General features: G+C 38.7%; 1 protein-coding gene across 1 annotated transcript in view; it reads right to left on the bottom strand.

Moving 5' to 3' along the window:
- Window positions 1-14,385, bottom strand: part of LOC138387136 (contactin-associated protein-like 3) — a 211,636-nt gene that overhangs the window by 46,901 nt on the left and 150,350 nt on the right. The window contains 2 exon segments of the mRNA XM_069474040.1: window positions 4,246-4,449; window positions 11,038-11,157. Of these exon segments, the coding sequence (XP_069330141.1) occupies window positions 4,246-4,449; window positions 11,038-11,157 (324 nt within the window).

Genomic DNA, 14,385 nt, shown 5'->3' with positions numbered 1-14,385 from the left:
AAATACACATGCACATTTCACTAAGCTAGATCACATTCTAGGCCATAAAACACTTTAGCAAATTTAAAAGAATAGAAATCATTTGGGGAACATAGAAATAGACCCATAGAAATATGTCCAACTGATGTTTGACGATGTTGAAAATACAGTTCAATGTAGGAAGGATAGCCTTTTCAACAAATGGTTCTAGAGCAACTGGACATTCTTAGGCAAAAAACCAACACAAAACAAAACAAAAACAGAGAGTGTACATGTACCTGAGCGCCTTGACCTAATTCTCACACCTTATACAAAAATTATCACAAAATGAGGCATGGAATTAAAAGTAACACGTGAAACTGTAAAACTTTTAGAAAAGTATTGAAAACCTCTGGGATTTAGAGGTAGGCAAAGAATTTTTAGAATTCACACCAAATACACAATCCATAAAAGGAAAAAATGATAAATTGGACCTCATCAAAATTAAAACGTTTGCTCTATAAAACACCCAATTAAGAGGACAAGTAGACAAGCTACAGAATGGGAAAAAATATTTGCAAATCACATATCCAAAAAAGGACCAGTATCTAGAACATATAAAGAACTCAAAACTCAAAAGTAAAATAACAAAACAAACCAAACAAATAAACTGATCCAATCAGAAAATAGAAAAAAAATTGCACAGATATTTCACTGAAAAGGATATACAGATGTCAAATAAGCACATGAAAAGATATTCAATACTATTAGACATCAGGGAGATGCAAATTAAAACCACAATAAAGATATTACTATACACCTATCAGAAAAGGCAAAATAAAAATTGGTGGCAACACTAAGTGTTGATGAGGATGTGGAGGAAATAAAATCCTTATACACTGTTGATGGGATTGGTACAGCCACTCTAGAAAATAGTTTGGCAAGTTTTTATAAAAATAAATACGCAATTACCATATGACCCAGCAATTGCACTTTTGAACATGTGTCCCACAGAACGAAAACTTGTGTTCTCACCAAACCTGTACATGAATGTTCATAAAAGCTTTATTTATAATAGTCCCAAAGTGTAAACAACCAGATGCCCTTCGGTGGGTGAAAGGATGAATGTGGTACCCCCATACCACTGGTTACTACTCAGCAATAAAAAAGAACAAATTATTGATACACACAACAACATAAATACATCTAGAGAGGATTATGCTGAGTGGAAAAACTCAACTGCAAAAGGGTACATACTGCATGATTCCACTGACATAACATTCTTGGAATTTAAAAAAACCATAGAAATGGAGAAGAGATTAGTGGTTGCTAGGACTTACAGCCTGGTGAATGGGAGGGGCAGCAAGTGTGGTTATTAAGGGGCAACATGAGGGATTCTCGTGCTGATGGAAACATTATGAATCTTGACTGTATCAATGTCAGTATTCTGGTTGTGATAGTGAACTATATAGTTTTATGAGATGTTACCATTGCAGGGAACCGGAGTAAAAGGTATTCAGGTTCTCTCTATTATTTCTCACAAGTATATGTGAATCTACAATTATCTCAAAATTAAAAAAAAGTTAAGCAAAAAAAAAGAAAATTATAAAGAAAAAATATATTCTCTTTTTCAAAAGAGAAGAAATAGGTAAATTATCAATGACCGGAGTAGAATATTCAATTTCTTTGATTATTTAGTTCCTAGCCCAAGAGTTTCCAAAAGATCACCTGGGGATCTTTTAAACTAAAATTCCAAAGCTACACCCCAGACAAATTAAATCATAATTTCTGGGTACAGGACACAGGCATGAGTACAATACAGAGTCAGATGTTACTTCATTTTACAGTGTTACATAGTGTAAGATGAAAGTTTCTCCTGACTTGTTTGTGGCCACTAGTAAGCTGAAGCATGTCAGAACTCTCTTATCACAAAGAAAATTTAGGCTACGCTATCCTCCTGGTTCATCTCTACCCTAATTAGGAGATCCTGGCAATATTGGGGCCATCCTAGATGTTTGTCTAAATTAAGTTTATATTTACAATTCTCTAGTGGCAGCTTTGTCAAGGTAGCCATCAGACATACAAAAGAGGAATGTTGGTATTTCGAGCCTGTAGAAAAGGGACACTATTTTGTTCTTAAAGTAGTTTTATAAACTCACATTTTTTCACTTTCAATAATCTATTCTCCAAATTAAAAATTTGATTCTGTTGTTTTAAAATAATCCTTATATCTAGAAATAAATCCAAATAGGTAATAGCTAGCAAATGCATGCATTAAATACTAGCCCGTGGGGACGGTTTTCTTGCTGACCTGTGCAGGGTCCAAGCTGTGGGCCAGTCCACACGTGGTGCTTTCCTACTGACTCACTGGGTGATGTGGTTTTCCGGTTCTATTAGAGGTTCACTCCCCTGTGACTTGCTCAGTTTCTTCACCTAGCCTGGCATTGCCTAGTTAACTAATCCAATGTGTTTTGTTACATAGTCTTGGTTTAGATTGCTGTAATTATCTTTCTTACTGATTAAAATTCAACAGCAATGAACTAATACATAATTAAATTTTGTAATGCCAACCATAAATATAAAAAACTAGAGAGCTGGGAATGAGAATTTCTTACTCTCTGAATTTTCTTTAGGTGATCTCATTTATATAAGAAATCCTATGAGATCAGAACTATTAGGTCCATTTCACTTGAGAGGAAAGTGAGCCTTAGAAAGAGTAAGCAATGAGCTAAATTTCCAGAGCTGCTAAGTAGCAGATTTGGAAGGTGAACTTCATATTTGGAAATGGAACAAATCCTTTGCTTTTTCTACTAGGCTGAAGTGGCTGACAGGCATCCAAAGAAGAGATAGATCACTCTGAGAAGGGACTCAAGTGGGGACAGCACAGGTCTCCCATAGTGGGTAAGATTAAAGAGAGTGAAAGGCAGTGGGGAGACCATCCAAGTGGAGGAAGTGGTGGAAAGCTTCTGGCCTGGGGAAGAACATGGTCTGGCATATTCCAGGGGCCAAGTGGCCAGGAGAGGTGAAGATTAGGGAAGGCAGGACAGGCGTGGGCCAGGCCCACCTCCAGATGAGAGTCACATACCACTTTTCAATTTAACAAAAGATTGTGGATTGAAAATTTAAGAGTGAAATTTAAGAGTGGCTTCCATGGCCAGGTGTGGTGGCTCGCAGCTATAATCCTAGCACTCTGGGAGGCCGAGGCAGGAGGATCTCTTTAGGTCAGGAGTTCAAGACCATCCTGAGCAAGAGTGAGACCCCATCTCTACTGAAAACAGAAAACATTAGCTGGGCATGGTCTGTAGTCCCAGCTCCTCGGGAGGCTGAGGCAGTAGATTGCTGGGGCCCGGGAGTTTGCGGTTGCTGTGAGCTAGGCTGATGCCACAGCACTCTAGCCAGGGCAACAGAGAGAGACTTTGGTTTCAAAAGAAAAAAGAAAAAAAGTGGCTTCCTTATGGTACTAACATATACTATTTTTGATTGCTAAATTTAAAAAAATGAAAGGCAAACTTCAGTATTTAACTATCACTAATAATAAAGTATTTGCAGTAAACCATATGGCACCTGTGTTGGGGAGCAGTGGGGAGTTCTGTAGGAGACTGTGGGAATTCTTGGAAAGAGGAAGAAAAAAATGTGCCTCTGACTTAAGAGAAGAGGGTTATGTTGCAAACAGAGCTTCCTAAGGATTACTTGGATTTATGAAGAAAAAAATATATGTTGGATCATTTGGGAAAAATGAGAGACCAGCTGAAAAAATCTCGTAGTAACTTCAGTTATTTCATCCTCCACCAAAGTGGGGGTGGTGGGCCTGCGGAATACACAGTGACATCCTGGCATAATGGGATACTCTAAAGGGCAGAAGCCAAAATGGTACAGGGAGATTTAGAAGCAGACTTTGAGAAGAGTAAGGAGGACGCATTATTGGTTCCCGCTGGTCTTCGGGAAACAACTGGGTTAGACTCAACCCACCCTTATAGCCATTATGTCCTAACTGTCAACAGAAAGCTAAGTCATAATATTATTAGCAAAATTCCCCTTGAATAAAAAAAAATACACATCACTAGTCCTGCACGTGATCGCTGAGCGTCTATCAACTGTCAGGAGAGCGCTACTTATTGCCCTTCCTCCGATCAAGACCCGGAAGGGGCTGGGCGAGCGGTCGGGGGTTGAACCGAGCGCCACGTAGACGACCTCGGCCTGGCCTCGCTGGAAACGCTGCTCACCTCCGCGGGCGCTCGCGTTTGCCCGGCGCCAGCCCTCGCCGCGAGCCCTCGCCGCCGCCCTTACCTCGCGCGTCCGGGAGCCGCGCCGTCCCGCAGCGCAGAGCCAGCCGCTGCTCGCAGCGCTCGGCCGGGCCCACGGCGGCCCGCAGCTGCCCCGCGCCGGCCGCGTACGCGAAGGAGGCCGCGGAGCGCGGGCGCCCTCGGACCGCGCCTCGCACCGTCACGGCGTCGGGGCCGCTGTGCCGCACCACCGTCCACGCCGCGTCCGCTGCAGAAACCGGGCAAAGAGGAGGCGTCACTGGGCTGCAGAGGCCGGCAGGAATGCGCAAAGCAAAAGAGTCTTCATTTGAATGAACTTTTTAACTGAAGTTTATACTGCATGTTTGCAGAGATTTTGAGGGTTGGGTTTGTATAACAGTGGACTTAGCCAGAACTGGGCCTCCGATAGAAAGTATGTTGGGGGAACTGGTGTTCAAACTTCTGGGACGTCATGTCTATAAGTATATAGTGCGAAAGATGACTTCCTAGTTCTTAAAACTATTTTTTTTTACATCTACGCAAGCATGAGAGCAAACTCTTAACTGCCTGCACATTTTTTTTTAATCATCTGTATTTTCCTCATCTGTATGTGTGTCTGTTTCTCTCATTATCAAAAAAATTTATAAAAGATACATTTTGGGATAATGTGAGCCACATACTGGTGGAATATAATAAGAATCAGCTGTATTAAATAAAATTGTTTAATTGTGTCAGCTTCTCAATCAGTGACCAAGCACTGAAGAGTCCCGTGCCTTGAGCATCTCTGACAGAAGTATTCCAGGTGGTAGCGCTGACAGCTGCCTGCCTGCTGACATAATTTCTGATGTACTTCTGTCACTTTGAGTACTTATATTTGTTCTGATAAAATAAAAAAACAAAACAACTTCACAGTCTCTTAAGGGAAGAAACACACCTTGGGTTCTCTGAAGTCCCCAACAATGACTCAGGCAGTGTAAAGCATCACTCAGCTACATAAATACCTGCAGTATTATGCAGTATTCAGTGGAAAAGAGGCTGACTTCAAGTCATCTTGATTCTACTACATTGGTGCTATCTGGTCCTTTAGCCTCTAAAAAGATATATTTAGTATAATGGACATTTCCCATAGGAATTTTCCTACCTGGAGAGACTGGGTAACATTCTCATGGAGATTTTTTTAAGAATTAAGAGTCAAGCAATGCAATAGGTTTTACATTGAGAAATCACCCTCCCACACTTTCACATATCAAGATTTTTAATGGCTTGGCTGCCAAATGTGCATGAGACAAATTTTACAGCCTTACTGTGCTTACACACTCCTAACATAGCAAGACAACAATAAAAAACAGAGATCCAAGAAAAGAGGGACAAGAAAACCAGAAGTGCCACTGGAATATCCTCTTAGTCACAGACTTTATGGAGAGCAAAGATATAATGCTCACAAATGAGCAGCATGTACAGAATCTGTGAATTTAAATAACATATGCAATTTTAAATTAATTGGTCACCTGGCTCACTGTACTCACCAAAGGAGGCTCGAAGTGTCCTACAGCAATTTCGTTCCATAGATTCTTCTTTTAATAATATTCTAACTAAGCATTTTTTTAATTTTAGAAGTTTTAAAACCTGGCATTATTTTCTGCACATCACCTACTCTGCATTCACTTTTAAGTCTCTCCTATCAACTGACTGAAATACAGAGAAACCTTACAGGATACTAAGGTAGGCACTGAGGGAATGGAGCACGTGCCGTTTGTTGTCAGGTGCTCATGGTTTGTCGAAAGGTGGGAGAGAAATGATGGTCCTGAGTAGCTCACACGGGCTGGTGGTCAGTATGGCAGATTTGCAGCACACATGGTTAAAATGTAGGCATAGAAAACGTCCTCAGTACTGAGAAGGGAAGTGTTGAGAATATATCTGTAAAACTGTTTTTTCTGAAGAGCAGAATCGTCATCTGTGGACATTGTGCCATACATGGTTGTGTTTATAAAATTTGACTCAAGTCACTAACCTTTATGTTATCAGTAGTGAAAGACCCAAGGAAGAACACAGATAATTGTTAACATTTCTCTAATTGTTCATAATTTATTTTAATAGATTATAAGCATATTGGAGCTGGGATGGATCTTAAAGAGCCTCTAATGTAACCCCTATATTATATTTATGAAGAAAAGCCTAAAAATTTTAAGTAATCATTTATAATGAAAAAGCACATACTTTATGATCCCTATAGTTTGAATCCTGAATTGGACCTGAGGAAATTAATTTTAACAGTGGCTAAATGTGGCAAGAGTTTCAGAGGTGTGGTTAAGTCAGACACAACATGTATGTTCTGACTCACTGGAGCCTATCTCATTGGCCTACAAGAGGGGTGACTATTAGGTAAGCAGTCCCCAACCTTTTTGGCACCAGGGACCCATTTCATGGGAGACAATTCTTCCACAGATGGGGGTGGAGCAGGCAGGGGAGAAGCGGAGCTCAGACAGTGATGTGCAGCCTGGTTCCTAACAGGCCACGGACCTGTACCGGGCTGTGGCCCAGGGGTTGGGGCCCACAGTATTAGGTGATCGCTCAAATGAATATCCAATTTAGAAAATTGTGAACTAAAATAAAATCTTAATCTTCCCCTAGCTGGATGGACCCCCACTTGGCCGAGGGGACCACAGAAATAACCTAAAGCTGAGTTGCTGGCCATGAGAAGGGAGGTCAGACATGCCACCTCATGCCCCCTCATGCCCTCTTCCCTTCTTGGAGATGTCCTTTGTAACTCATTGACAGGCCCAGGGCTATGCAAACCAAAGCTTAAACCACACCTGCAGGTCATCCATTTACTTAACAGTAAAGTTTGGCACCAGGGACTGGTTTCATAGAAGATAATTTTTCCATGGAGGGGGCAGGGAGATGGGGCATGGAGGAGGATAGGCATAGCTTAGGCAGTGATGCCAGTGATGAGGAGCAGCTGTAAATACAGATGAAGCTTTCCTCACCCACTACTCACCTCCTGCTGTGTGGCCCAGTTTCTAACAGGCTATGGACTGGTACTGGTCCTAGGCCTAGGGGTGGGGGACTGCAGACTTAACAGATTGCTTGAGTCTGGGTATATATTCCATGCCTTGTCTCTGATTAACAGACTTCCTTATCTTAACTTAAAACATTCCAAGGCTTTAGACAAAGCTTCATTTCTTTAAGAGATTACAAATCAAAGAATCTATAAACCCACCTAAAATCTGTAATGCCCCACTTCAAGATGTCCTATCTTTTTGGGACCAAAGCAATGTATACCTTCCATGTATTGATTTATGACTTTATGTGTAGTTTGTCTCCCTAAAATATATAAAGCCAAACTGTAACCCAACCACAGCAAGACCACTTACTCAAGGCTTCTTGGGCATGACTCCAGGCCACAGTCACTCATACTTGGCACAGAATAAACCTTTTAAAATTATTTTACAGAGTTTGGGTTGATGAAATTAAGCTAATTTAACTTCATGACTGATTGGGATTAGTAGCACAGATGCTCCTCCATTTACAAGGGGGTTGCATCTCAATAAACCCATGGTAGGTTGAAAATATTGTAAGTGAAAAATGCATTTAATACACTTAGCCTAGTCTACTTTAAATGTGCTCAGAACAAGTACATTAGCCTATAGTTGGGCACAGTCATCTAACACAATGATATCTTATAATAAAGTGTTGAATATCTAATGTAATTTATTGAATACTGTACTGAAAGTGAAAAACAGAATGGTCAGATGGGTCCTTGAAGTATGGTTTCTACTGAATGTGTATTGCTTTCACATCACAATGTTAAAAATTATAGGTGGAGCGATCAGAAATTGGGGATCATCCACATTTAAATAATAAAATGTGCTCAACATAGCATATGAATCCCCAGCATCTAGTATGCCCATTCCCATGTGCCCAGGAAGAAAAAAGAAAGTAAGATCCATCAAGATCCACAGTGCTCTGTTGTTAGGCGCACACACATTAAGGATTATCTCTTTTTGGAGAACCAACCCCTTTGTCTGAGAAAGCGTTTCTTCACTTTTCAAGGATAATTTTGCAAGGTACAGAACTCTAAGGTGTTTTTTTCTTCTTCTTCCAACACTTTAAATATCTCACTCCACTCTTCTTGCTTGCATGGTTTCTGAAGAGAGGTCGGATGGAATACTTACCTTTGCTCCTCTGTAGGTAATGTGTTTCTTTTCCTCTGACTTCTTTCGAGATTTTTTCTTTTCCTTTGATTTTCTACAGTTTGAATATATAGGACTAGGTGTATTTTTGGGGGGGGGCACATATACTACCTTAGTTTTCTCTAAACTTTCTGGATCTGTGGTTTGGTGTCTGACATTAATTTGTGGAAATTTTCTGTCATAATTGCTTCAAATATTGCTTATGTTCCTTTCTCTTTTCTCCTTCTAAAATTCTCTTTACACATGTTATACCTTTCATAGTTGTACCGTTATTCTCACATGTGATCTCTCTCGTTTTTTTAAGTCTCTTTACGTCTTTTTGTTTTCTCTTTGCTTTTTAGTTTTGGAAGTCTCTTTTGTGATACCTCCAAGTTAGAGATTCTTTCCTTAGCTGTGTCCAGTCTACTAATGAGCTCATCAAAGACATTCTTCATTTGTGTTACAGAGTTTTTGATCTCTAGCATTCCTTCTTTCTTAGAATTTCTATCTCTCAGCTCACATTGCTCATCTGTTCTTACATGCTGTCTACTTTATCCATTAGAGCTTTTAGCATATTGAGTACAATTGTTTTAAATTCCCTGATAAGTCCAACATCCTGCCATATCTGAGTCTGTTTCTGATGCTTGTTCTGTCTCTTCAAACTGTGTTTTTTGCCTTTTAATATGCCTTGAAATTTTTTCTTGATGGCCAGACACGATGTACTATGTAACAGTAACTTTTGCAAATAGGCCTTTAGTAATGTAAGTAAGATGTGTGGAAGGGAAGCATTCTATAGCCTATTATTAGGTCTCAGTCTTTTAGGGAGCCTGTGCCTCTGGGCTGTGAACTTCACAAGTGCTTCTCATCTCTCAGCCCAGGTGGGATGTGATGGCTAGACAGGGCTGGAGTTGGGTACTTCCCTTCCTCCAGGTAGGTTAGGCTCTGAAAAAAAACAGTAGTTTAGGTCCTGGTAAAACATTTTCTCTTGAGGAAAGGCCTTGTTAAGAAGCACAGGATGCTCTGGTGTACTTCAGAATGGTTCTGGTTCACCTCCCCTTCTGGAAGCATGAACAGCTTTTTCTCCAGTGTTCACTGTGAGAACCTTCTTAAGCTTCTAGAGGTGAAACTCACAAAAGTGTGGGGACCCTTCTATGACTGGGTCCCCTGGGAGTTTTTAAGTCTCAGGCTTGTCCACACTGAGCATGCAGCAATTCATCAATTTCAGTTTAGGTTTTCCTACCTTGAGACTAGTGTCCCCAAAGGTTTCTGCTTATGGGGATAAGTAGTAATTGCATGTATTTGCCTGCCTGGGAGGTAATTTTGGGGGGCAGAGGTTTGCTCTGTGACCTCACTTCTCTGTTGCATCTAAAAAGATTTGTCAATTTTTCAGCTTGTTCAGCTTTTTCCTTGTTGTAAGCTCCAACCATGCTGGACTGAAACCACAGTTTTTTGAAGGTTATTACCATGTATACATTTCAAGCTATTGCAATAGTGGTTTGACTATCACACATTTTATAGTTGTTATTGCTTGATTTGCACAACTGTAGAATATTTTATTGGCTTCAGGGCCATGCAACATCTAGACAGAAGGTGACCCTTTCTAGGGAAGAAAAGAGACCAGATTTAGTGACTCCTCTGTTATTAACTAGATTTTGTCAGTAGATACTTCTTTAACCAAATTCTCTAAGCTTTGGTTTCCTCATCTTAGAATGATGACCACAAAGTTTCTTCCTGGTTGTGACTTTGATTGAGTTCTTTGGTTTCTGCCAAGACCACTTTATGGGGTTTCTCACTTTAAGTTGGTATCTCTTGGCAGGACTTCTGTGTTTCTCTATCTTCGGCACATTGCTGCAGGTGGCTCTGAATTTTCCAAACTTCCCCTATGAAGTTTTAATATCTTTTGGCAATCTTTGCCAAAGCATTTTTAATTCCTATATACTTTCAGTTGTCTGGGTTTTTTTCTTGATGTTTTCTGACCCATTTGACTATTGTCCACATTTATGAAACTTTGGAACCTTTTCTCAGCACAATAGATGAGAACTATTTATTCCATATTTCTACTTTCTGGAGAGTTGGAAGAGCTAGATAATAACAAATTTCTGTAAAAATTTAATTATCTAAGAGACATTTTACTGCAATCTTCTATAATCAAGCTGTATTCATTTGTAATAATATCTAAACCAGGAGTGGTTTTATAATATCAGATAATCAAAGAATCAAACTACTTCAACTATGAAAAAATTATATGCCATACAAATTACTAAATTATCTCAGATGTACATAAAACATTAATATATATTATTTCTTAGCACTTCTAAAGACCTCTTTTTTTTTCAAAATTTAGAAAATACATAAATGATAGAATCAAAGCTTTATATTTTATTGTGATGCATGTGAACAGATGTATTACAAGAAGAGTAGGAGCTGCAGGAATGCCCTAGCAGAGCATCAAATCTTGCCTATAATCTGACCTAGGTAAACAAAAAATACAAGAAAATTTTGTTGCCAAAAAATTAACAAGTATATATTTAATACATCTGCTTTGTAAGTACACAACTATCAAACGGCATGTTTTAATAGCACTGACACTAGGTAAATTTTTCCTTGGTCTATTGTGATCATACACGTAAACAGCAGATAAATGCATTTAAAGGTTATTAGCATACCTGTCATATTGCAGTACACAAGAAATGGTCCCAGGGGGCCACTTCCATCTGCGTCAATGTAGTAAAGCCCAGAAGGGTTCCCTTTGTGCTTGTAGGCTTCGCAAGACTGCTCGTAGAGAGCTGAAGGAGAAATGGAATGAATCCCTCAATATTTTTAATTAGCATCCAAAAGGTTTCCATTTCTGAATTACAAACATATGATACATATTATCCAGCATCATTTTTTAGTAATGTATATGACATTATATTTGATTAGATGGAAGAAAAAAATGACATTTTAAAAACTAAATGCATTTTTATTAACAAAGGAGAAGGAAATTACTCAATATCATTTTTTAGTAATGTATATGACATTATATTTGATTAGGTGGAAGAAAAAATGACATTTTAAAAATTAAATGTATTTTTATTAATAAAGAAGGAAATTACCTAGTCAAATGTATTTATATGCTGAATGCTATAAAATGCTGAATAAATACTTTGTATATAATATATTTCTATTTGGGGGAAGAAGGAAATAGTGTATTGGTGTGGAAAAATGAAGTTGTGGTTGCAATGGGAATGTGACACCATCTTCAATACAGTCTTTTGGTAATGTCTGGAGATTATGTTTTCTCTATATAAATGTTTTCTTTTGCTTTTAAGCAGTGAGGCATGAAAATTTTGAAGTACAGTGTAAAAGATTTGAAAAGGTATTATAGGGAAACCTGTGAATCTGAATCCCAGGTGCTGCTGAAGCATGATTCTTTTCAAACTTGTGGCAACTATAGTTCAGAGTAAAGTGCTGTAATTAAAGAAGAAACCTTCATTCTACCTGTAATAATTGAAGTACATTAGTTTTAACATAACTAAATAATCTGGTATTATCCAATAAGCATGCTGTAAAGTAATTTAAATTATGCAGTAATTATACCCTTTGCTTACTTAAAAGCAAGCTACAAATAAGTATTTTAAAGAGATAAATATAATTTACAACTGGCAAACTCTCTTCATTAGAAAATATTTAAAATTGATTTGAAAAAGAAGTTCCCTAAAGTATTCTGCAAATGACAATTCAAGACAATTGAAATTCAAAACAGGAGTGAAAAAATTTTCTCGAAAGATGTTCCTATATAATGTTAACTTATTCTGAAATAATTGAATATTTTTATTGTGAAAGTAAATGCTTTACCAAGTGCAAGGTATGGAATTAACATCTGTGGGTTATGGCCATGTTAATGCCTAGCGTAAGTTTACAAGGAAGATTAGCAGGGTAACTCGCTGGCTGGCAGTCAAGCACACATTGAAGAAGCAGAAGGATGATAATGGCTCCTGGAAGAAGCTACGTGAGGGACACCAGCCTTGTTGGACCCTCTCATTAGAGCCATAAGTACCAGCCTCGACTGTATCTGCACATTTTGGCATCTCTACTGACGAGGTTGGGGAGGACAAACAGAGTAAACAGATGAAATATAAGGAAAAAGAAGCCATCATATGGGAAAGAGAAGGGAAAATATTTATGCCATTATGTAAGAAGGACATTTGTACCTTGACTGAATTATCCACACTTATTTTCATAAATAGTCATTGAAAAAATGTTTTCAAACACTTACAGCAAAACCCAAAGACAGGCATGAGAGTTATTTTTCTCTCATTTCACCAAATAAGAGATTTAGAGAACTGTTTGTTTGCAAGAAAAAAATCTTAAAACTAAGCGACCTTAATGTAAATGTGGCCAATTGTCAAACAAGAGTTGTTTCACAATAAATTGCCCCAAATCAATGGTGTTCTTTTCACAATTTCATAGCTGGAGATGTAAATAGGATGGACTGCCTTTCTGTAATTCTTTACTTTTTTTTGTCACTCATTATATATTTACTTAAGTAGAAACATATTTATAAATGCCTAATAGATTCACTCAAATTAATAACAATGGTTAGATGTGGGGTACAGGGTAGGTTTACATAGGGAACAAATATCGAAGGGATGATTAGGAGGACTTTTGCTTTATGTGAATTGTTTGACTTTTTAAATGACAATGTAGACATGTACTAATTGTATAATTGTCCAAAACAAAAATAGCCTATTATAACCAGGTGCAGCAATCTAGCCTCATGGTCAGTGGCTTGGTAAAATTCCATCTTTGCTTGGAGCATCTGTTTGAAAACCACAATAGAGTCAACCCAATTATGAAATCAGATTAACATTTGAAATTCTTCTTTTTTCAATCTTCTGGTATTTTCCTTCTGAATTGTGTGGAGTTGTGTTTTGATTACAGTGAATAACCATGCATTAACATGACTCATTCATTAAATGCAACATGTAAGAGATGACGCTGGGTATGGTGGAGGACACAAAGGAGTTGTCTAACAACACACAGGATGAGGCATCTGCTTTGTGTAAGCTACTCTGTTCGAAGGATGGAAGACACACAGAAGTACAAGATCTGGTCCCTGCACCAGCTCTGTGACCTTCTCAAGACATTCAGCCTCTGGTTTTAGAGGCCTCTCAACTGCTAGAAAAAGTGGAATGGCTTTAGAGACAAAAACCCTTTTAGTACTAAGATCAGGCTTGACATTTTAATCCATAACAGAGTTGGCCATGGACTGTTTCCTTTTTTGCCCAGATCTTTTGTAGAACATCAGAGCTGGAAGAATAGGATTCTCATTTAGCTGCATTTGCATGTGTAAAGTGAGTTTTAAAAATCTCAACTTGCCTTCCTTCTATAGTTTTTGTGAAAATCAAATTAAATAAGTCTCATGGAAGAGTTCTTAAAAGTTTCAAGTAGGACCTCAGCGTGAGCAAGTCAGTGGTAGAACTGAGGACTTTGTATCTTACTCCGTTTTCTTAAAGAGGTCGATCAAATGGCATGGCCTTTAAAATACACAGAAGATTTTTCTTCAGTAAAGACAGATGGTTTTTAATACAGGAGAGGCAGTGGAGAAGCGTTAGAATACAACATCCCTTAGACGTTGTTCTCATACTTCACTGAACATCAGAAGCACACAGAGGGTTGGTTAAAACAGACTTCTGGGCCCCATCCCCACAGATTCTGATTCAGTAGGTTTGGTGAGACCTGAGATTCCTGACTATAACAAGTTCCCAGGTGGTTCTGATGCTCGCTGGGCTGAGGACCACCCGTCAGGCATCCTGAAGCCAACTTCCTTAGCTCAGCTCCTTATCACACCACCAACTAGCTGCGGGTCGAGTTACTTAACCTCCTTCTGTCCTCAACTCTTTCATGAAGATAATAATAGTACTTTCTTCCCAGAGCTGCTTTACGGTTAAGGGAGTTAATATATGCAAAGCACTAGAAGAGGACAGGCATATTTAAGTACTCAATAAATGTATGCTTTTGTAATTATTAAC

This window comes from Eulemur rufifrons, chromosome 7 (genome assembly GCF_041146395.1).
Source record: "Eulemur rufifrons isolate Redbay chromosome 7, OSU_ERuf_1, whole genome shotgun sequence".
Lineage (NCBI taxonomy): Eukaryota > Metazoa > Chordata > Mammalia > Primates > Lemuridae > Eulemur > Eulemur rufifrons.
The sequence above is the reverse complement of the archived record's forward strand: the minus strand, read 5'-3'. Positions and strand labels throughout refer to the sequence as shown.